Source organism: Perna viridis, chromosome 12 (assembly GCF_037379345.1).
Source record: "Perna viridis isolate PV_CMFRI_1.1 ecotype Kerala chromosome 12, ASM3737934v1, whole genome shotgun sequence".
NCBI lineage: Eukaryota > Metazoa > Mollusca > Bivalvia > Mytilida > Mytilidae > Perna > Perna viridis.
The window spans coordinates 7,866,894-7,892,408 of NC_142456.1; the positions used below are offsets into that span (position 1 = coordinate 7,866,894).

At 33.6% G+C, this 25,515-nt stretch overlaps 2 protein-coding genes across 2 annotated transcripts in view; one reads left to right on the top strand and one right to left on the bottom strand.

Moving 5' to 3' along the window:
- Positions 1 to 25,515, top strand: part of LOC148601066 (sodium- and chloride-dependent glycine transporter 1-like) — a 72,625-nt gene that overhangs the window by 1,546 nt on the left and 45,564 nt on the right. The gene's annotated exons all lie outside the window — the stretch shown is intronic.
- Positions 2 to 25,233, bottom strand: LOC148601067 (uncharacterized). The gene is made up of 10 exons (XM_088556347.1): positions 24,993 to 25,233; positions 21,129 to 21,221; positions 20,208 to 20,323; positions 19,569 to 19,676; positions 18,897 to 19,062; positions 4,042 to 4,179; positions 3,345 to 3,437; positions 2,522 to 2,637; positions 1,873 to 1,977; positions 2 to 886 (listed from the first exon to the last, which is right to left on the bottom strand). Exons 1-10 carry the CDS (start codon positions 25,123 to 25,125, stop codon positions 722 to 724), a joined length of 1,233 nt encoding a protein of 410 aa, XP_088412473.1. The 5' UTR covers positions 25,126 to 25,233; the 3' UTR covers positions 2 to 721.

The window sequence follows — 25,515 nt, forward strand, 5'->3', positions numbered from 1 at the left end:
ATAATAGCAAAACCTTTTCATTTCATACAATGTACAAGTACAAAGTCATGCACATTCAAATATGTAGTAATTAAATTCCGAAATCTGGACTCTTTCGCACGTTCATTAATTTCGCACGATCGTTCAGTTCTTTAATATATTGCACATATTTCTTGTTACAATTGATTCTAAGACTGCAGCTACAATGTCCACTCTTGAGAACTTTCATTTTTACTCTGTCACGAGCTTTCCAACACGTACACTGTACGCCTAGATCGTCAATTCTGTGTTGATATATGGCACTACATTTACTTCATTTTACCATAAAGACTATAAATTCAACAACAACAAAAACCACACTTAATTTGAACTCACGATCACCATTTACATATATGCATGTACATGTAATAAAAATGAACCGACATTGTTAGGACAAGGCCATATTATATTGATTTCTACCAAAAATATTTTGATCCTGCAATCGAGAATTCTTTATTTTGATGTATGTTAAAAAAGTATGGTTATGTCGCCGTTTTATGAAAATAGATTTTAGCGGATATTTTTAAGCCAAAAGAAAAAGGAACAAAAAATTGTATAAATGCAGCATCAAAACATGTCAGGATGAAATAGTAAGAATATTCAAGCCCCATCGATTCGTTTTGACATTAAAAGATAAAAAAAAAAAATTCTACGTGGCCTTGTCAGTGCATGCAAAAAGATATGGATTGTCAACTGAGTTCAATTAGAAGTCACTTTCAGGTCTGTCTTTAACCCACTTGGCAATATTTGGAAGTGCCTCAACTTTTCCTCTAACCTTCTGAATACCGGGATATCCATTGAGGAAATCTGGATCTTTCTTCACCGAATTGTAAAAGTAGTCATAAATGGCCAGATCGGCGACCGTCACCTGAAAACAAATCAAGAGATTGACGTGTAATATCATAGTTTTTTTGTGTTAAATGCGAGGTAGTTGATGAGCATACGTAAAATTTACAGTCAAGTATCATTTTTGCCAGGTAAAGCTTGGGGAAGAACAAAATAATTCACTTCTTGGAAGTTTATATTAACCACATTCATTGACTACCCCCCAAATACCACGAAAGAGTTTTTGTCTTTTTTTCTCCAGAAAATATACATGTATACATGTATATGTGAAATTGTGAAACACAGGAGAGCCTAGTATGTAATCTTAATTACTGAAAGTATATATTGTACACCAACTTGATGCAAGTACAATATGCATGTACATGTATTATATTTACATAATGATCTGTTAGGGAGAACCAAACTGCATAATACATGTACATGCACATGCTTTCTTTCTTTCGTACATTGTTGGATGTCAAATTCTAAAATTTACATTTAAAAAAAAAAAAAACTCATCTTGGACTGAGAGATTTGTACAGTAAATACAACTGCTTGGTTTTAACAGATTAAAACGTATTGAAATGGATATAAAGGGACTTCAGAAGCTGTTTGGTTTACAAAATGTAGTCAGCTTAAAACGTATTGAAATGGATATAAAGGGTCTTTAGAGGCTGTTTGGTTTAATCAGGTTAAAACGTATTGAAACGTATATAAAGGGACTTCAGAAGCTGTTTGGTTTAATCAGGTTACAACGTATTGAAATGGATATAAAGGGTCTCCAGAAGCTGTTTGGTTTAATCAGGTTATAACATATTGAAATTGATATATATATATATATATATATATATATATATATATATATATATATATATATATATAGGGTCCTCAGAAGCTGTTTGTTTTAATTAGGTTAAAACGTACTGAAATGGATATAAAGGGACTCCAGAAGCTGTTTGGTTTAATTAGGTTGTCGATTTATTCAGGGTTTGGTTTAGACAGGATTCACTGTACAAACCAAATACGTACCTTATCTCCGACGGTCCAGTCCTTCTTGTTGGTCTGGATAATTGATTCTATATACTTCAGTGTTGTTGGTGCTGTCTCCTTTTGTAGTTTTTCCATTTTCGTTTTCTAAAGATACATGTACAATTATTTTACAAATCAAAATAAATTGACAATTAAGTTCGTTTTATCATTACCAGTTTTATCTTTTCATTTTAATTATACAACGCACTCCTCGTAAACCATTCCAAGAAAAAAAAATCCTTTTAAAAATTCTTAAATAGGGTACTGAAACTTTTTAATGTGTACATGTCATTTTTTGCAAAAAGTCATAGTTTTCTATACCAAGCTCTCATAGCGTATGTGTATTGTATGCAAGTCTCGTAAGGAACACGGTTTCTATTGAGACAATTGACATCGATATTCAAATTGCGTTTAACTCCGGATTTGATAAAAAAAGACTTGTGAGGATTTCAATATACTGTTACGATATTCATTAAATTATACAGATACAACTTCAAGCGCAGTTGCGAAACCAGTGTTGTTTCGGGGATTGGAACGCTCCTTTCTTTTAAGATTTTTAAGTGTAACATCGGATGAGTAGGTTTTGAGATAAAAGTTTCGATTATGAATTTCGCAGGTTTTTTCAAATTGAACTTGTACTTAGCCTCACCTTCACTTCTTCATCTTTCTCAAATACTGCCCCGGCCATTGCCGACAAATAGTCAGCGCATGCATCTAGTATAGAATCTATTCTAGCATTCTCTATATCCGTCTTGCCTCTTAGATCTGAAAGATACAAATGTTTTCCATAAATTAACTTGAGTTTGTCGGATTTTCCGGTTTATATCATTTGTATACTACTACAGACAATCTACATGTATACTGTAGCTATGGTATGTTCCGTGTATTGAATAACTGGCTGGACGTTTTTTTTTTGTTGATTGACAAAAATTATTATATACTTCTATTTATTTTACATCATGGTTATTGTTTCATAAGTTATACGTTAAAACTTGTTCACAAAGGTGTCCACCGCTAAACGCTTCTTATACAGTAAACTTGATACCGTCATATTGGCTTACACACCAAAGGTAATTTGAACCTGCTTTTATCAGGAGGTGCATACATGTATTAACCAACTTTAATACTTCTGTTATATTCAATACATGTACTTACAATGTATTTCCTTCTACATGTACATGAATGTCATTAAATAGTTATTTACATCGGAATAAGCTCCGCAGATTTCAAATTGATTTTGAGCATGTTTGGCTAATAGGAGCATGCCTGTATTTTCACTTCCAGTAAAAAAACAAAAGTTATTTCAAAGTAGATAAAATATTATAATTGTTGATTGGTACATTACAATAGTAAGTTACATGTAATTTCTCCCTTTGTTTAGTATTACTGTATACAAATAGTCTGTTTTAATGTAATTACTATATTGAAGCTAGTTCGTAGTAACTCGTACGAACGCATAAACTACTACATACTAAATCTGGTTGCTAAAAATCTAACAATTGTCATCGTTTCTGGGATGCTTTCTCCGTCCACAACTAAAACTGGTAGAGCTTTCAAAGGCATTGCTGAAATATAATAATGATAAAGATGTTGTACAATAGTACACATAATTGTATTCAAAACACGTTTATTCGCGGAGATGTAGCATGTAATCATACAGACTGTAGCTAAGCAGTCGCAAAATATCAGTAGACTAATTTGTAACTCTCTATCCAAAGTATTTCACATTGATTTGGGCATGGCTACGCCATTGTATTCTGTAAGCAGACGGATCGGTTCAGTGGCGGATCTAGGGAGTTGGGTTCCGGGGTTTTGAACCCTATTTAGTAAAATCTGTTTATTAAATTTCTTGCAAATTGTGGCCAAAAACGAGAGCAAAAAATTGCCTTGAACCCCCTTCTGTGTTTTTGGATGAGAAAAAAAAAATAGAAATAATGCAATACATTTTATAACCATTTTTTGTTTATTGTTATCAACATACATACAAGAAGTACATGTAGGTCTATGTGATAGTGTCGTGAAACGACCATTAAACCTATGGGCAGGGGTACATGTACATGTAGCCTCGGTCTGTCTATTGTTTTACACAACTTATCTATTAAATTCTTGATACTGAAAAAAAACTTGACAAATGCATTATCTTACTAGTATTTTAATCAATTCACTTACTCGGTTTCAGCTTATCCCAGTCTTTGACTCGCTCGTCTACGAATTCTTGGCCGGCCTGGGCAAATATCAATCGGGGCAATTCTCCTCGTCCCCGAACATTGAAATACAAAAGTTTGTAGCTTGGCATCTTGAAAAGATCTTGTTAATTTCACTTGGAATTATAGTATGTCCCTAGACCTTAATACAAGTATTTAAATATGAAGTGTACCGGTTATGTTCTAATTTATGAACGTGAAAATGTGTCATGAGATTCTGACCCCATATGCCTTTAATTGTTGACAGAATCAGAGCGTGTAGAGAAATCCTAAGAATATATATAACTGACTTATAGTTTAAATCAATATCTTGGGCATGTTTTAAAAATCTAGTGGAAATTTTATATTAATGCATTCAAGGTCACATATACAGTTGCGATTACATCTAACCTCTCTTAAATTATGTCAGAATCAGTCAGAATTTCTGTTCTACGACAGCAGATAGAACAGAAATACTGACAGAGGCTGTCCTGGGTCAGGACACATTTTACCCTATTCATTGACAGATCCTGACAGAAACTGTTCTGGGTCGTGACAAAGAAAATACGGAAAGCTGTTCTAAACTGTCATACCCCTGGACAGTTCCTGACACTAAATCTTTCTATTCTGTGTGACGTAATTTAGAACAGGGAGTCTGTGATTAATAAATGAAACTGTGTGACTAATGTAAATTAGCCAACCCGATTAGGAAACAAATCTTGTTTTCAAAATTTACATTGAATTTCCAATTATATATAGTGAGCTCGTCGTGATCATCATCCCACAATTGCAACCACTCGATCGTTGTTCATGTTCCAATTTTCGTCGATCACGGTCCAGTCACTCATCGTTGAAAAAAAATTATCATTGTTTACATGTATAATTTTTTTACATTCTGTCTTACATCCTGTGATATTAATTAAATCAAATTACTTAATTTTAAAATTAAAGGTCTATGTTTCTGTTCTAAGTGTATAAAAGTCGTAACAGATAACTTTAGATGTTCGGTAATTCTCACGAAGTTCAAGATTGACAAAGTACTTTTTGAATGAAAGCTACTTTTAATAACATAACGATCACATATCATTCTGAAAAAATGTTAAAATTGACAATGTTGCATTAAATGGGTGACTGATACCTAAATACTTCGGTCAAAATTCTTCAAAATACCACTTTTAGCAAGGAATATGAGTGATAACTTCAAATTTCCCTACATTGTCTTATATGTACGTAGAAAGTATAGAAAGTAAAAATGTTAGTTCATAATAGTGACTGTGACACCATTATTTCAGTAAAAATTCTGCAAAATGCAAAATTTATGAGTGCAGGCAGTTTTATTTTTCATGAGGGTCTAAAATTAAAATGCTTATTTTCTCTATACAACTATTATGTGGGTGACTGTGACACATATATTTCTGTCAATGTTCTACAAAAATGTCATATTCCAGCATATGTATGAGTGCCCACAGTTGTAATTTCCATGAGGATTTAAAATAAATGATTAAAATGCTATATTTTTCAATATAACTGTCATATAGTGGCTGTTACATATTAATTTGAGTCAAAATAATTAACGATGAATGTACGTGTAAAAGTGACTTGATTCCGTTAGCACGTGTATAAAATCCCTATAAGTGTTTTAATTCCAACAACCAATATTATCATTGAATAGTGTAAAATAGCATGCATGTATCAAGATTCTAAAGAGGGTTTTCTTCAATCTTGAAGGGAATCACAAAAAAAGGGTGTTTTTTTTTGTTTTTTTTTGAGGGGGGATTATTGATGTAAAAGTGAAATCAGTGATCATCGTGGGAGATAAATTGTTAAGTGACAATGGATAAGCTAGTGTCTTGAATACATGCGTGTATTCAATAGTGTTTCTTAACCGGTAAACTGATTTACCTAGTTTTTGGATATCGAATTGTTAGGATGAAAAAAATCCTTAGTTGCCAATTAACAACGAGAAAACGCACACACATGAAAATGCAGGAATTTGCATATTTTTTACTTCTGATTGAGAATAAGATGGCAGATTAAATTTATCTTTTTGCCCTGACTTGTCAGGATTTTTGCTATTATGACGTGTTGTAGACTTTTATGGAAACTCTTATACAATGGGTTTTCAATCCAGTATCAAGATTTAGTTTTGGTTTAATATCAAAACCTTTTAACCATTTTATAACTGTTTCTCTTTTTTTAATACAACTAATAAATTAATGCCATCATATATCATAACAATCAGATATAACCCTCCCTTTATACGGCATGTGCATAGCCAGTTCGTAACTCCTTAGCTGCGTTCGGGAGTTATACGATGTATGGTAGTACGGGACAGTTCATTTAGATGTTATAGTTTTAAATGAACTGTTCCGTACTACAATACCTCATGTACTAAGTTACAGCCCTAGATTAATCCTACAAGGAAGAATGACCCGGCCAGCGAAAGCTATATTTTTATATAGCCTAGCTGGCCGAGTGGTCTAGGCCGCTGGACTTTGTGCATGCGGTGTTGCCATAGGTGCCACGGCGGTACAAGTTCGAGTCCCGCGGAGGGAACGACCAAAACTTTGCATCGCAAATTTGACAGTTCTAACATTGTTAGGAATTTTTCAGATCTTTCAATACGTTTACACATCTTCCCTGTATCAATTTGATCCGATGGAGCAGTGTAGTGAATAGAGTCGTCACATTCTGAGACGTTTGTATATATATATATATATATATACATGCTGGTGCAATATAAAGTCCCTGGTGTAAATATCGCTTTATTTCTACACCATACGTAACAATTGATACAATGTATGAGAAAATATACAAAATGCACGTCTCGTAATCACAAACGAGTAATTGGTCTATTGTTCGACTATTCAGCTATTCCTGGTAGGCAGCATATGTTCTTAAGAAGTGTCTTGACCGGCGAAGTTATCCTTGCATGAATTGCCGTCGAAACCAAACTTAGGCTTCATGAAGGCGAGGAGAGTTTTATCTGCAAGAGTCATACATTTGTAATGAAATAAAAATATATCATCAGCAGCAGCATCAGTTATCGTTAGTTTTACAATGAAATCTGCAAAGGAGAAGGGGCAATAAAGGTTCTTATTTGCCTAATATTCAACTGAAAATTAATCATTAAGTGTTGAATGATTGTGAATTTAGAGACTTGAGTCAATCGCAAATGAGAAAACATAAAGAGTTCTGAGAACTTTTGCATTGAAAGGACAAAAAAATTGCTTTAAGTTTACAAATATTCAGATGTTCTGTCAAATTTTGTACTTTTTGGTCTCTTTCTGGTCATAATTTTGGCGAGGAGAGTTTTATCTGCAAGAGTCATACATTTGTAATGAAATAAAAATATATCATCAGCAGCAGCATCAGTTATCGTTAGTTTTACAATGAAATCTGCAAAGGAGAAGGGGCAATAAAGGTTCTTATTTGCCTAATATTCAACTGAAAATTAATCATTAAGTGTTGAATGATTGTGAATTTAGAGACTTGAGTCAATCGCAAATGAGAAAACATAAAGAGTTCTGAGAACTTTTGCATTGAAAGGACAAAAAAGTTGCTTTAAGTTTACAAATATTCAGATGTTCTGTCAAATTTTGTACTTTTTGGTCTCTTTCTGGTCATAATTTTGGCAAGAAAATCGTGTTCACACACACGAAACAACTTCATATTAGTGAATACTTTCATTATTAAATAATTATTAAATATTTCATCATAATTAAGATACATTGTGTAAAGTTGTTCCTTGGGCGTGGGCATAGTTTTCTGGATGTAAATATGTCAAAAAACAACAAAACCCAATGCTAAGCAGTTTCTGCTAAATAACGTACAATTGAGGGACCATTATGGCGTCATTACAATGAACTAATGCCAAAAACTGTTATTTTGTTCTTATTTTTATATATTTTATTATGTTATGAATAACTTTTAAGTACAAGTAATTACAACTAAGTTGATATTTTTAGGCAATATTCATAGCTTACTGCCCCTTCTCCTTTTAATATGATACAATGTTGCATATATTTTCACTGGTAAGAGATCTGGAGTTTGTGATCATTATACGACTACTGTTACAGTCAAATATTGTCTAAACCCTGAAAGCTCAGAGAACACTTTTTTTAAAGTCAAGTTACACTGTACAAGTTAATAATTTGACAACAGACTTATACATATAGGTATAATAATTGCCATGTTACACTTAACAGCAATCAGACACATATCATGCAGAACTGGAGTCTAGCACTCTGGGTCTTTCCTTTGTATCTTAGGGTAGGATAGATATGGACAATGCTATGCCATGATATCATATGTGTACTTCCATACAAACATCCTTGTACTTGTACATATGCTGTTGCCAACAGGAAAGTCCTGCGATTTGATCTTTTGGATAACCGTTGTGACATATTTAAGAATTTAGGAAAATGTTTCGTTTTTTTATTTTTTTCGCGCCTTCCTCCGAAAAACAATCACTGTACATAAAGCATGTGGCGATAATGGAGATAGATAAAAATTAAAAAAAAACATAATTTGAATATTTTCCAAAGAAAAAAAAATACTACACTTAAAAGGTCTTTAAGGCAACTGGTTCAAAACATACATTACACAAGTTTATGGAAACTTGTACGGTTACCATGGAAACGAATGAAAACTATAATTTTGACTATTCATACAATTTTGATCAATCTTATACATGTACAGTGTAATTGATGAAATATTTTTTTATAAAAGCAATCCAAGGCGTAACTTGTTCTTCTTCTTTATAATTGCGTTGGTTGCAATGAGAAGCTTGAAATATATTTGGACGTCAATATCTGAGTTTACTCATGCTTCTTCCATTCCATTGTCTCCAATAAGGTCTGGAAGAGAAATAAATGAAGTATTTGTTGACATTAATTACATGCTCCTCAGTAAATATTCAATTTGACCTGTGCATTAAGATAAGCCCGTTTCCTTACCTTTCCGCCTATTCAATAATAAACCATATTGTCCTTCTCATTTATATTAATGCAACTGTGTTGTTAAAATATAATCCGCTTCAGCTGCACATCCGTTTTTATGTGTGTATTTTTATATTTTTATGTAAAAAATGAGTATAAAGCAGTATTCTTGTTTCCCAGTTATTAAAGTCAGGGCAAAGTTCAGGTGAGCAATGCTTTCTACAATATTCTGTTCTAAAGCTAAACAAAAAAATCCGAAAAAGACCCTTACCTGCTATCCTTCCATTGAGGCAAATATCAGCTTGCACCAATGTTACTATTGCCATCAAAACAATGCTGAACGTATGCATATAGATATAGTTGAGAAATCCAGATTATAACCATGTGCTGCCCACGCTATATACAATACATGAATTTAGCATTTCTCACTTTTCATAAAATGGAGGGATGACCACTATTACTTTTAAGATATATGAAATATTTCGCCTTGTTAATAATGTACTAAATACAGTTCATATACATGTAGCCTACAAATATCTTATATTCTTTCAAAGGCAGCGTCAAATTTGTATTCGTTCAAATATACAGAGTTATTCTCTAAGAACAGTGTTTAAACAACTACGAGTAAGTCTACGCCATCGAAACCGAAGGCAGCACTACATGATAAAAATACAAAAAAACCTGCAAAATATTCACTGTAAGGATTATTTCGAACTGATTCATTTTTACTTACTTTCACAAATGTAATTTCCCCTATTACATGTAGAGGAAAAGTTTGCACCAGATCGACAACTATGAAAGAGTCAAAGTACTCAGGAACTGATTCAATTTATATCGATTGTCAACCAATCGTCGCATAGACACCTATGTACCATGTAAAAGCGCTGAGTGGTTCATCTAGTCAGTCAGAGACACGTACATCTAATAAACGCGCAGGTCTTAGAATATGATTTTAAAATAGCCAAATAGAATTATTACAAATAGCAATAACACCATACCCCAGACTGACATCATACCTTGGAAAATTACTTTGCCACCAACGAAGCAAAGTTCTATTTTTAATTATCTCCTCTCGATGTAATGAGGCGAATGTTAAGATTAAGGTCAATACACAATTTGCTTTCAACCTAGCTATCAGTTTTCAGATTGCTTGATTCGGCGGTTTTTTTTTTTCATTCCGGGGGATATTGGATAAGAATTTCTCCCGTGTCCAATAATAATAGAACGTACCATTTAGGCAGAGCGGTCTAATGCTAAGAAATGCTCCAATTTAAAAACAAATGCCGTTGTTCTACAATGCACGAAACATTGACGAATACATTAGGGTGATTTTGGGGTTGCGCCACCCTTTTGTTTAAAAGTTTGAGTAGAATTTTGCCGAGCAAATAATAGCCTTGAACTCCCTTCATTAAAATAGTTGGACCCGCCTAGTATGATGTGCAGACAACTCTTTCGATTGATACTTATGGAACGCCTAAACTGCCTGATGAGATACACATTTGTTTACGTGTTGTCAACTTTATATTACTTGCTGTGGTTTTATAATTACATGTGGTCATTTTGTATTTACGTTATGTAGGAACATCTTTACATTATGTCATTTTGTCTTTACGTTCTGCCATTTCGTCTTTACGTTCTGTAATTTTGTCTTTATGTTATGTCGTTTTATGATTACGTTGTCAACATATATTTACGTTATGTGGATTTATCTTTACGTGCAGTGGTTTTCTTATAACGTGAGGTCGTTTCATCTTTACGTTATGTCGATCTCTAAATACTTTATGTGCATTTTCTTTTGTTTGCGTGCAGTGATTTCTTCGTTACGTGATGTGGTTTCTTCTTTACGTGATGTAGACAAAAATTTCATGATGACGTGTGACCCCGGAACTTTTCGATCCGGTGTTAACTTCAAATCAGTCTGTAAATAAAGGCAAAATAGACGTCACAACGCCGATTAGAAAAATGCTGAACGTAATACACTTGGGTAGTCTATCCAGTCACCCTCGAGTGTTTATTCTATAGTAAAAAATAGCTTATTTGTTATTTATGTTCAATATTATCATAATTGATACAAATTTAACAACATCTAACAAGTTTCATACACATGTATATTCATATAAATGTAAATCGGCTTCTTTATTTCTGCCTTATGTGCATATTTTTCTTTTCAAAATGCTCAAAGTTATATTTACTTGGATGCTGTAATTCGCGTGTTTTCTTTAGAAATTGGATAATTTCTTTTTCTTGCTACATTTTGCTGAAAAGCAATATTTATAGACGCTTCAAAGTACAATTTGCATAATGAAAACTACCAAAAAGGAGATTCTAAAAAGACGTGTCTCAAAGCTCTTCAGACCACAGCCGCGGTTAAAAAAGTGATAAACACATGACCAACACTTCGTGCAACACATAGGCTGCGTCTAGTATTCACATATACTAGTATGAAGAAACTAGTCCTGTTAGAATCGAAATAAATCAGTTCTAATTCATATGAAATGAAACATTTTTTCCCTTCGCGTTTCTAAAAAGAAAAGCATGATATGATAGCGTCTCTATAATATCAGAATATATACATCTTTACTTTAACCCATTTTTCATTCTCGAGGACATGACTTTACACATTCAAACACTTCCAGTAATTTCTCTCTTTTGTCTTGCGTACTTTTATTTGTTGCTGTATTACAACTATTCAAAATTAATGATCCTTAAATGGACGACAGTAAATAAATCGCGTATAATGTTTATATACAATGAATTTTAATGTAGGAAAATCATTCTACTTTCAAAATAAAATTGTCGTACAAACGTATTGTAGTCATAATTTGTAAAATTTTGCGTTTTGTGTGGGTGCCCTGTTTTCTTTGATGAATTATTATAGTAACATATCATAATACAAAAAAATATATAATAATGAGATGATAAGCAATTGAACTGTCACAAAATGTAAACAAAAATTAAATAAATAAGCCAATGAACTCATGAAGTGAAGACAATTCTAGACGATGTTACTATGAACTTTGAACAAAGTTTGACAAAACTTTCAATGTTTAAGTCGGGAAATGCATAATTAAGATAGAAGTACGTTCCACCAAAACATGCAAGAGTTTCTCTGGGTCGTTGTTGTATAAATCGTCCAAAACTTGGAAACGGGACTGCCAAACTTGTTAAGGATAATATCCCAGAACCAGTCGCGTTTCTGAGTTGATATATGACAACATAACGTGAAATGCCTTCTAGTGTCATAGTATACACATCCGCATTTACTGCAGCTTTTCGTGTCAGTCTGAAGAATGCAAGTTATGGCTTTACCGAGAAAATAAGAGTTTTGTAAGTCCTTGTTTGATTTTGCCACCATCCATCCTATGAAACTATTGCTGTTGTATGACTGCTTAAAGCGTACAAAGTCAATACAATTGTCCATCCGGCCACGTCGTTGCAACCGCGCTAACGAGACAGTACTATTTCTCACAATACGTTTCCAATCAGTTTTATTCGGAAACACACATTGCTATCAAACGGATCAGATAATGTTCAAGTTCATATTTATAAAAAAAAATAGGAACAATGTCAGGAATGAATCTAAAGTGTGTTCTGGATAAGATAAGTATCTCTGAATTCTTTTGAGAAGAATGTTCTTCGTCACAATATCTGCAGAGAGTGAAACTAACTTCTGAAAGAACATTAGCTTTTTGGTTTCTACTTCGAACGTAATGTCATGTACAACTAGCAGAGATTCTACCATGTCTGATCTGGTTGTTTTCTGAAGACACTGTATCCGTTTTAGAGTAAAATGTTGAAATTTCTGAAGCGACTGCATGTCAGTTAGACACGTCCACAATTCGCATCCATATAACAATGACGGAAGTACGACTTTCTGATACAACAGTTTTGTAAGAGGACTAAGATCACTCTGAGTGTCACAAACGCCGAATATTCCATACAACACTTTTCGTCCTTTCTCGCACGCTTTTGACACAGATTCTTTCGACTTAAGGTTCGACGTAATAGTTATGACTAGGCGAGTCTTAATTTCAATAGATTGACGCCCAAGCTTCCATGGTCTACCATGTCTGAAGATTAGAATATCAGTTTTTGCGCTACTAAATTCAAATTTCCACTTTATGGAGTTTTCAAAACAAACATTAATGAGAGCCTGTCAACTCTCGTGGTCAGAGCAAGAAGTGCAATATAATTTGCGAAAGTAGGATTACCACAATGTAAATAATCAATGTTTAGTGCACAGTTAGAATCTTCCAACTCTGTGAGTAGAGAGTCAATTTACAGTTTGTATAAGAAGGTTAAAGGACACACACTGTCGCACTTCACGTGTAACTTGAAACCACTCAGCCTGTTCATTGTTAAGACATACTGCATTCAACATGCCTGTATAATAAACGCATATTATGCGCAGAATTCTGCCTTTGACACCTAAAGCTTTCAATTTACTTATAAGTCTACTGTGTCAAACTGTATCGAATGCATGAACGCTTAATGCTAATTTTAAGCCAATTTTCATCATTTGTATGTAACTCGTGCCCGTTTATTGACCACAGTGGATTTAAATGTCTAGATTTTGTAAGCAAGTACCTTCTGAATGAACTCTAATTTTATTGTAATGATAAGAAGTATTTTTAATTAGTAAACAAAAATGTCAATATCGGTGGTTTAAGGCTAGAAACCACTAATTCCAATTCCCATAGGCTTCTATGCTAATTTCACAATATTCAATGGCTTCTCTGGACTTTACCTAACTTTAACCTGCAGAGGACTATATATCAACATGATTCTACATATGTCAGCTCACAAACCTCGAATGGCATGTGGGGTAAGCAGACTTGCAGTGCAGTACTGGTCACCGGAAGCGAAGGGTCTATAAATAGCATGGGAAATCCCAGTGTTTTCACAAGATAGGGGTATATTTAGAAACCATTATGGAGATTAGGCTTCACATCACAAGAAGCAAAATGCACCTATAAAATGTACAGAAATGTTTTTCCTTTCAGAAACTGTTTAAATTTTTTTTAAATAAGATGACAATTTTTTTTTCACTGCACTATGAGGAACAGGGGTAATTTCTGCGTATGACTATTTTTGCGTACGTTCCAAATGCTCATTGATTGAATTGGTGGTCTGTAACCTAAATATAAGCAACCTCTTAAATGCGGAATTTTACGTGCTCCGTGTATAGTCTACCGCATATTGTGACCAGTCAATAACTAGTAAGCTAAGTCAAAATTACACTCTTGTGTAGTTACATTTTGCTAATGATATGTTGTGTACTATTTGTTATGCTGGGATTATTTTGTTTAGTTTGAAAGAAATCTTCGATAGAATTCTGTATTCGTGTTCTTATTTTGATATCCGCTAATTGTTTTCCAGTGACATTTATCAGACTCAGACCAAATCTGAGTATGATACGTTTTAATTCCGAATTGTAATAGTCAATGTGCATGGTCTTTCAAACTTTCGACATTTACTAAGACTAATAGATTTGCGAGATTGCTTTAATGAGGGTTGTAACAAATCTTAGTCAATAAAACATTTAGGCACATAATTAAGAAGGATCGGACCAGTGGTTTAGCTTATTTAATAAGAAGAAATCATAAGTGTGCTAAAACATTTGAAAAGGAGTGCATATGCGTAACAAATGGGATTTTTTGTTTCTTACGTATAAATGTAACAAGGCACACTGAAAGATTGTGATTGCATTACTTGTATAGATCCGATAAAATATTTCGGCTTTGACCCACATTTCTTTTATATCCAAAAAACAATTAATTCAAAAATAGTGTTTCAAGTGTTATGCGGAATTCCAATTGATTCGGAATATTTGGCTCCAACGGTCGATTCGATACTATGTTGGAAAAATGTAAGAAGAAAATGAACGTTATTCTTGTGATTCTCTGTTTATCCGCTTCTCTTGGGCCCCTCTTTCGCTATAATACATTTTTTTTGTACCTCACGAAGAACAGGGACTCCATATAAATTAAATTAGGGCCAAAGTGATATCATGTATTGCAAATTTTTATTTTTTTTTATTATGACTTTATAATATATCATAATTCCGAATCTTACTGTACCTCTTATACATGTAAAATCTAAAAACAAGGAAACAAGAGTCCTGTCAATTAAAAATTCCTTGCCGCTTATTCATGCAATAAACGATTGTGATACATGTGTACATCAGCGAATAAACACTATACAAAGCAATCAATAACCACACTAATCATTTTTCAGATCTACATAACGTGAAATGCCTTCTAGTGTCATAGTATACACATCCGCATTTACTGCAGCTTTTCGTGTCAGTCTGAAGAATGCAAGTTATGGCTTTACCGAGAAAATAAGAGTTTTGTAAGTCCTTGTTTGATTTTGCCACCATCCATCCTATGAAACTATTGCTGTTGTATGACTGCTTAAAGCGTACAAAGTCAATACAATTGTCCATCCGGCCACGTCGTTGCAACCGCGCTAACGAGACAGTACTATTTCTCACAATACGTTTCCAATCAGTTTTATTCGGAAACACACATTGCTATCAAACGGATCAGATAATGTTCAAGTTCATATTTATAAAAAAAAATAGGAACAATGTCAGGAATGAATCTAAAGTGTGTTCTGGATAAGATAAGTATCTCTGAATTCTTTTGAGAAGAATGTTCTTCGTCACAATATCTGCAGAGAGTGAAACTAACTTCTGAAAGAACATTAGCTTTTTGGTTTCTACTTCGAACGTAATGTCATGTACAACTAGCAGAGATTCTACCATGTCTGATCTGGTTGTTTTCTGAAGACACTGTATCCGTTTTAGAGTAAAATGTTGAAATTTCTGAAGCGACTGCATGTCAGTTAGACACGTCCACAATTCGCATCCATATAACAATGACGGAAGTACGACTTTCTGATACAACAGTTTTGTAAGAGGACTAAGATCACTCTGAGTGTCACAAACGCCGAATATTCCATACAACACTTTTCGTCCTTTCTCGCACGCTTTTGACACAGATTCTTTCGACTTAAGGTTCGACGTAATAGTTATGACTAGGCGAGTCTTAATTTCAATAGATTGACGCCCAAGCTTCCATGGTCTACCATGTCTGAAGATTAGAATATCAGTTTTTGCGCTACTAAATTCAAATTTCCACTTTATGGAGTTTTCAAAACAAACATTAATGAGAGCCTGTCAACTCTCGTGGTCAGAGCAAGAAGTGCAATATAATTTGCGAAAGTAGGATTACCACAATGTAAATAATCAATGTTTAGTGCACAGTTAGAATCTTCCAACTCTGTGAGTAGAGAGTCAATTTACAGTTTGTATAAGAAGGTTAAAGGACACACACTGTCGCACTTCACGTGTAACTTGAAACCACTCAGCCTGTTCATTGTTAAGACATACTGCATTCAACATGCCTGTATAATAAACGCATATTATGCGCAGAATTCTGCCTTTGACACCTAAAGCTTTCAATTTACTTATAAGTCTACTGTGTCAAACTGTATCGAATGCATGAACGCTTAATGCTAATTTTAAGCCAATTTTCATCATTTGTATGTAACTCGTGCCCGTTTATTGACCACAGTGGATTTAAATGTCTAGATTTTGTAAGCAAGTACCTTCTGAATGAACTCTAATTTTATTGTAATGATAAGAAGTATTTTTAATTAGTAAACAAAAATGTCAATATCGGTGGTTTAAGGCTAGAAACCACTAATTCCAATTCCCATAGGCTTCTATGCTAATTTCACAATATTCAATGGCTTCTCTGGACTTTACCTAACTTTAACCTGCAGAGGACTATATATCAACATGATTCTACATATGTCAGCTCACAAACCTCGAATGGCATGTGGGGTAAGCAGACTTGCAGTGCAGTACTGGTCACCGGAAGCGAAGGGTCTATAAATAGCATGGGAAATCCCAGTGTTTTCACAAGATAGGGGTATATTTAGAAACCATTATGGAGATTAGGCTTCACATCACAAGAAGCAAAATGCACCTATAAAATGTACAGAAATGTTTTTCCTTTCAGAAACTGTTTAAATTTTTTTTAAATAAGATGACAATTTTTTTTTCACTGCACTATGAGGAACAGGGGTAATTTCTGCGTATGACTATTTTTGCGTACGTTCCAAATGCTCATTGATTGAATTGGTGGTCTGTAACCTAAATATAAGCAACCTCTTAAATGCGGAATTTTACGTGCTCCGTGTATAGTCTACCGCATATTGTGACCAGTCAATAACTAGTAAGCTAAGTCAAAATTACACTCTTGTGTAGTTACATTTTGCTAATGATATGTTGTGTACTATTTGTTATGCTGGGATTATTTTGTTTAGTTTGAAAGAAATCTTCGATAGAATTCTGTATTCGTGTTCTTATTTTGATATCCGCTAATTGTTTTCCAGTGACATTTATCAGACTCAGACCAAATCTGAGTATGATACGTTTTAATTCCGAATTGTAATAGTCAATGTGCATGGTCTTTCAAACTTTCGACATTTACTAAGACTAATAGATTTGCGAGATTGCTTTAATGAGGGTTGTAACAAATCTTAGTCAATAAAACATTTAGGCACATAATTAAGAAGGATCGGACCAGTGGTTTAGCTTATTTAATAAGAAGAAATCATAAGTGTGCTAAAACATTTGAAAAGGAGTGCATATGCGTAACAAATGGGATTTTTTGTTTCTTACGTATAAATGTAACAAGGCACACTGAAAGATTGTGATTGCATTACTTGTATAGATCCGATAAAATATTTCGGCTTTGACCCACATTTCTTTTATATCCAAAAAACAATTAATTCAAAAATAGTGTTTCAAGTGTTATGCGGAATTCCAATTGATTCGGAATATTTGGCTCCAACGGTCGATTCGATACTATGTTGGAAAAATGTAAGAAGAAAATGAACGTTATTCTTGTGATTCTCTGTTTATCCGCTTCTCTTGGGCCCCTCTTTCGCTATAATACATTTTTTTTGTACCTCACGAAGAACAGGGACTCCATATAAATTAAATTAGGGCCAAAGTGATATCATGTATTGCAAATTTTTATTTTTTTTTATTATGACTTTATAATATATCATAATTCCGAATCTTACTGTACCTCTTATACATGTAAAATCTAAAAACAAGGAAACAAGAGTCCTGTCAATTAAAAATTCCTTGCCGCTTATTCATGCAATAAACGATTGTGATACATGTGTACATCAGCGAATAAACACTATACAAAGCAATCAATAACCACACTAATCATTTTTCAGATCTACATTTGTATGTCAGGCTAAAATCGTAATACTGTTGTTTTACTTGGTGCTACATGTAGCAAACGGCATTTTGCTCTACCATTAGACTCAAAGGGGCAATAACTGAACACACAAAGTAAAACTAACTAGGAGTTAGATAGACAGTATTTAAATATTCACATTTACCATGTTAACTCACGCCCAAGCAACAAGTATTCACGCGGGGTGATATAGGAGTCTCAGATTGATACAGCATGTGATACAGATTTTAACATGTAATGTTCATTATACCATATATTTTAACCATACTTCAAGTTTGGTCTGAGAAGGGGTGTGATATAAGGTATGTGATAAAATAAGCCATTCACGTTGATCTGAACTAAAATTAGCACTCAAGTCATAATAACTGAAGTTAAGTTGAGTTTTCCAATTTATTAGACTACTGTAACTTATACATTTTAATTTATTCGAAGAAAATAATGTTTTTTTTTATTGTATATGCACAGTGTACAGACATATTCCTGAGATTTAATAAATCTTTGCCGTTTCTTACTACTTTAATCTAAACTTTAACTGAACTGAGTTCAAGCTCAAACATAGAGTATTTTCGTTCTGAGTAAGACATTAATGTTTATTTCTTTGGAAAGAAGGGTCTAGAAAAATGTTTCTGGGCGCTTTTTCAACCACTCAGCTATCCTAGGCAAACAGCAAACATTTTTACGAACGGCTGCAACTTCAGGAAATTTGTCGTCGAAGGCGGTGATATCAAAACCAAATCCAGGATTCAGGAAGTCAAGGATACCCAAATCAGCTAGGGTCAACTACAACAAAATCAATCTCTTTTTCAATTCAAGTCTCTTTTTAATGTACTATCTTTGTTTTAATACGTTATCACCTTTTTTTCAAACGAAAAACTTAAAATTAATTCCATGTATGTACATGTATTTTCTGCATAATTACAAGTTATTATTCTTTTTTTATATTACACAGGCAAAATTATTTCACATGATTTTCACATAAATTTCATATGGTTTTCACCTGAACTGAGCAAATAAATTTTGTGTCAGAGTTCACGTGAAATTCGTGTGAGTCGAGCCTTCACGTGAAATTCACATGAGTTGCCAACATGCAATTCATGTTAAGTGAATTTCACGTGAAAATCATATCAATTTCACGTGAAGTTCACGTTAATTTCATGTGAAGCTCGATTAACATGAATTTCAAGTGAAAAATATCTGCCTGTGTACACACGTTTTACAGCCCGACCCACCTCAACCCCAATAATCGAATGTTTTAGGATCATACCGGTCCTTGCTATTATACATACACTACTTCCAACAACAAATCCTTTCGTTTTATTTTCTTTTATGATTGATGTAATAAATTTCAGGATCCCTGGTAAAGTTTCCTCTTTGATCTTCTTGTCAGCTTCCGCCTGGAATACAAATCATATATGTTAATATAGCACGGAGTAAAATCTGTCTAAAACGATCCCCTTCTGGACTGGACTTTGTTCGGTTTAGACAGGTGTTTGGTTTATTTAGGTCAAAAGTACATTTAACTGACAAGAAGGGGTAAATATGTCTGGTTTTGACAAGTTTTTGCTCTATTCAGAGTAATCAAAGGGACAAAGATTCAAGCGATAATCGAGGATTACATTCCAAGGATAAAGACCAGACACAAAAAAAAAGAACATAAAATAACCACAATAACACCTACAAAGAACCTCTTTCTGAAACAACCGAAAACGTGCTAAGAATGTAAAATGTGACGAGTTATTTAGCTTTGCGAGACATAATATTGAAGAAAACATTCAGACAAACCACATATCCAATATATGTACTTTCAAGTTGAATGACTATAACATTTGTGTGCGAAATAGAAAAAAAATTGTCCGCGGTCTCTATATATGATATATCTACTTTGTGTCGAACACAGAAATTAACTATATACAAAATGTATATACCTTCTTTGCTTCGTCCTTTTGGAATGCGTTGTCGTAAAAGGCTGTTCTAAAATCCTGAAGAGAGTCCATTACAGAGTTTATTTTTGCTTCCTCAAGGTCATTTGCTCCCATAAGCTCTGTAAAATATGCCAAGTTTTTAAAAATGTTAGCATCACAGCAACCCTACACATATTATAAATGTACTAGGTACGGCATGCACTCATCGATGTCCTCTACTTCCGGTTGTACCAACGGTTTCACAATACGAAGTTAGTATTCGTTTGCATAAAGGTAAAGATAAATGTGCATGCTTCATTGCACATACATGTAACTTACGTTGATTTTCTTGCTCATTATCTTGCCCATGGCAACCGTTTTCATTAGTATGAGAAATTTACCCGAAATATCCCATCCCTAGAAAATCTTTTATAATCTGCAGTGGACTGTTTTATTTTTGAGAATGAACATGAGAAGACATAAATATTAATTTACTGTGGTCGAGACCATTAATGGGGTAGTGGAAGTGACCTGTAGTACTAGTCCATATAAAATTCAGACGCTATTCATTGTTAAGAAAAACCCACCCAAAGAAACGATACTTTTCGGTCTACATATGAATTTTATTTACATAACGATAGTCATTTAATGTATTCAAATCTGTACTAATTTTTTTAGAAAACCATATTTATCAACCAAATAAAACCAAATCAAGAACGATAACTCTTGCATAGTGCCATTTTCATACACGATCTATGATATTTTTAACTTTAAAGTGCAACAACCGAATGAAAAACTATGACTAGTATTGTAATCTATAACTGTTTAAGAAAAAAGTGAAATCGATTTTTTTTTTTTTTTTTTTTTTGAGGAATTTGCTGTCTGATTTTTTATAAAACCTCAACTTAAGTGCTGCCATGGCGTCACAGAAGACATGAAACTTACTAAATCGTCTAGCCAAGAATCTAGCTATAGTATTGCTCTGAGCTATGGTAACGCCGTCTACTTCTAGGTATGGCAAAGATCCACATGGTGTTTCTGTAATGAATAAAAACAAGGTACATGTTCATTGAGAATCTGGATAAATAGTTCAAGTTACCGTGATTAGTGATGCCCAGACTGAGCACTTTGTCCAATCAAAAGGAATTGAAAATTAAAAAAGGAGAAGAAACACCAAAAGAGAACCCATTGAAGAGTGATCGTACATGCATGTAGCTGTATCCATAACACGAACTGCAGTTTTTTTTTTAATGTAATAGGGAAAACGAAGAGTGATTCTATACATAACTGTACCCTTTATAACATAATGTTAAATGTTTAATACAACAATGAAAGAAAGGAGTAATTCTACATGTGTTACAACTGTCTGTTGAAAGTTCTATTTAAGGTTCTGTTTAAATTAAAACGCTGATTGTAGATCATAGCCTTATTCAAACGTGAAGGTTTCTTTTTTTTTATGTTCTGTATTTTGACATACATGTACGTATAATTCGATATCTAAAGCGTTTAAATTCTCAATGCCATGAGCGGTGGATCCACAATGTTTTAAAAGAAGAGGTTACGATATTTGCTAACTACAATTTATTTCCAACGAAAAGGGAGGGGGGTCCAGCAGTCGGAAACACCCCCTCCTGGATCAACCACGACAACCAACAATGGAATAATCACATTAATAATAGTTCCTCGTTTGTCTACCCCGGACTTGACTTTTTATGAGCAACTCGGTGGATATTTCTAGAAAAGCAGAGGACGCTTGCCCTACCGGTGCACCTGGTCCATGCTCCCAGTTTTTAGTGGAGTCCGAGTTGCTCATTTACTTTCGTTACTTTGTATGTATGATTTTAGTTACTTTATGTTCTTTGTTGTGTATGTCTGTTTTCCATGTCTGGTCTTTGTCCCTGGATTACATTCTTTTGATTACCCTATGACCTTGGTTCCCTTGACTACTCTTTTTATTAAGCAGCAATACTAAATGAATTCGATTTGATAAACAGGAAATGCAAAGTTACATGTTACAGGGAGTTAGATTGTATAAGGTAGAGTATAGTAAGACGCACATACTTTTTTTTGACACAAATTGAAATTTAACCTAGATTGTGTGTATATGTACATGTATATAGAGAGTGAGATAAATCTTATTGTGACATGTTTAAAAAAAAGATCAACCCACGATAATAAAGTTATTTAAAAGAAGAAAATAACCAATCAGGGTTTCGACCAACGACTTTGAATTAGTGATAATTATGACTTTTCTAAGCTTGTTTGCCTCATAGACTTCTAAAGTAAACTCTAAAAATGTTCACGATTTTAAAAAAAAAATAGACAAGGCGTTGACCATGCACATGTATTTCATTAAGGAAAAATTAATGTCAAAAACCCTCTTTAGGTGCATTTTAGTAAAAAAAGGCATGAACTTTGATACACCGGAACAGGTCGACTTAAAACAGACTTTTCTACTTTCACTTTTATTTTGAGTTCATAAAATATATCCCTTTTATGAAGTATTACTTTTCAAGAAAGTTCTGTTTCCTAAAAAATAAGTTTATAGTGCTATAGCTTGATATTTTCCCTGTACCTTGGATACAAATTGATAATCAATTGCAAAAAAAGCAAAAAACATGTTGGAAAAGAGCACTTTATTTTTTAACCTCCAATGAATATACAATACAAGACCGATACCTAGATTATTAGTAGTTAGGTCTGACAAACAATACCCTGTCAATATTTAAGACAATTAAACAATCTGTTGCTACGAGACATTGATTGAAATATTTGAAAATATCATATCCCTTAATAAGATACATTGTATAGTCGATATTACTAAATTTAAACCAGTCAGGCGATAGGAACTCCTCCTTTATTGGTAAAGGCTTAGCGCGAAAATGAGAAAATAATAGCATGGACTCCTCTAGAAACCCTCTTTTCAAAATCTTTGGATCCACACAATAGTTATTTCTGGTAAACTATGGTCACCAATTCACTTGTTTACTAGATATAAAAGTGGGATATAACTTATCTCGAGTAAATTAACTTTCTTCTAATCACAGCTGGAATTTGCGCCGATGCTATATTTAAATGTTTATGATATTGTATCATTCAGTCCTCAATAATTCAGAGGCCTTTATTGCATCTGTTACTCAAATGTGATAAGACGATCGGTAGAGAGTCGATAATCAATGGATACTCCTTGTAACTTTTACTTAAAAAGTCAACTACTTAACTTGGGTGTATTTAGATTGTATACGGAAGCAATTCTAAAATGCTTTGAGAATGTACACGCAAACGGATAATTTATATTTCTAAGCGAAGACGGTTGAATTCTTTGTTTCCAATATCGTTAGCGGTCATATTCATTGCTGTTGTCATGTTATTTATGCATGAAATACTGTAAGTACAAAGTTTTGTGACAAGTATTCGATGTATGAATCTTTAAATTGAAGGGTTTCTGACCAGTTTACACCCACTAGAGCCATGAGCTAGATGTATTTGCTTATTCGACTTATAAGCCATGCTTTAGCGTTTTAACTATTTTAACTAAAAAAAAATATCAATCAAAACGATACAATACGGTAGAAAGTATCAAAAGGACATTCATGAAGAAACAATTTATCAAAATATACAAACATTCTTCGATGCAGTTTCGGCATTATTGTGCATTGAGGATGGACGTACTGTCTGTGGTTTGCCATGACGCGTACGTCAAAGTAAAAATTATATATGAGTTATATTTTTGTATTTATTAAGGAAACTAAAATTCATTAATCTTGTTTGGTTTTGCGTCGTTGGTAGTTCTCATACAGGAAAATGAAACAAGTATTTTTGTATTTGCGTAATAGTTGATGAAAAATCTTTCCACTGCATGCCAATTAAGCAGTGCATTTCTCAATTTCTTTTTCACAAAATAGTACATAATTTGAAATTAGACGTACTTGGTTTAAGTTCAGTCCATTCGGCTTGTTCAACCCTTCTATCCTCATATTTAATACCACCAGCAGCAAACGCAAGTCTGCTTATTTCTCCTCTTCCCCCCTCCCATTGAAATAAACTAATTTATAAGACATCTTATCTTGACCTAAAGCTTTCAACTCCAGTAGACCTTTCAAGGCTGCGTTGTAATTTCATATGTAAAGGTCGAATTTAAATACCTCAGGATTCTCACAATAAGTGAAAATATTCAATTTTCAATCTTTTGTGTAAATATTTGGTTGGTTGTGGCTATAATGAGGTCACCATATAGATGTTTACTCGCCACGGCACACAATAATCAGATCAATATTCAAAATATAACCAATTCAGCAAAGTGGTTGGCAAAATTGTCACGTATTTTGACCCGTTCAAAGTGAACAGGCATGGCAAACCCATTCACATGTATACTCATGAAATTCCTAAAATAACTATATATCTATTTATAAAAACGACAGATTAAATTAAATGCTGATTTTGTTTCATGTATTAAAAAAATTCTTTTGTAAAGCATGTAACTGTCAGAGTTAAAAAGAGAAATAAACAAGAGGTAAAAATATTACAAAAATGCATTGGGAAACGCCCATGTACTATTCAATTTACGACAAATTTCGACGTGGTATATTTTATTTATTGCAATAAATAACTGATACACGTAGCTACTGATAATATCATTCCCAGTCATTGCGTTAGTAAAAAAAAATACTGAAAGATTTAAGTCAAAGACACAGACTCAATTTAAACATATCCACAGACAGACAAACGAACAAGTGATCGGACGCATAGAGCAAAAGCGGTTCGACCTCCGGTAAAGGAGAGACATAGGAACATAGTAAATTTACTTACTAGGTTTGAGTGTGGGCCATTCTTCCTGTCCAACTCGCACATCCTCATATTTTTGCCCAGCAGCAACAAGCACTAAACGGCTTATTTCCGCTCTACCTCTCCCATCAAAATAGGTCAACTTGTATGAAGGCATTTTACGCTACCTTAAAATCACACTATATATATTTATCTTACAGTATAAAATGGACACAAATAGCAAAATAAACCCGTTTAAATACTTTATTCAGTGGTTATCCACTGACACGTAACTGTTTTCAATAACCAATAAAAATCTTGTTATTATGAGAATATCAATTAGACGATGTCAAAAATCTGGACGATACTTTTTAGTATGATTCATACACGTGTATTTTAAAGGGTAAAAATGAGAAGAAACGTTAGAACGTCCGTAAGTATTGTCGAGTGATACATCCGCGCCGCCCTCCTTCTTCTATAAAACAAGGTTAAAAAATGGATCAATCTATAATTATGTTCTAATCCTAACCTTTAAAAGAATCACAAAGCGAAAATATACCGAAGTGCT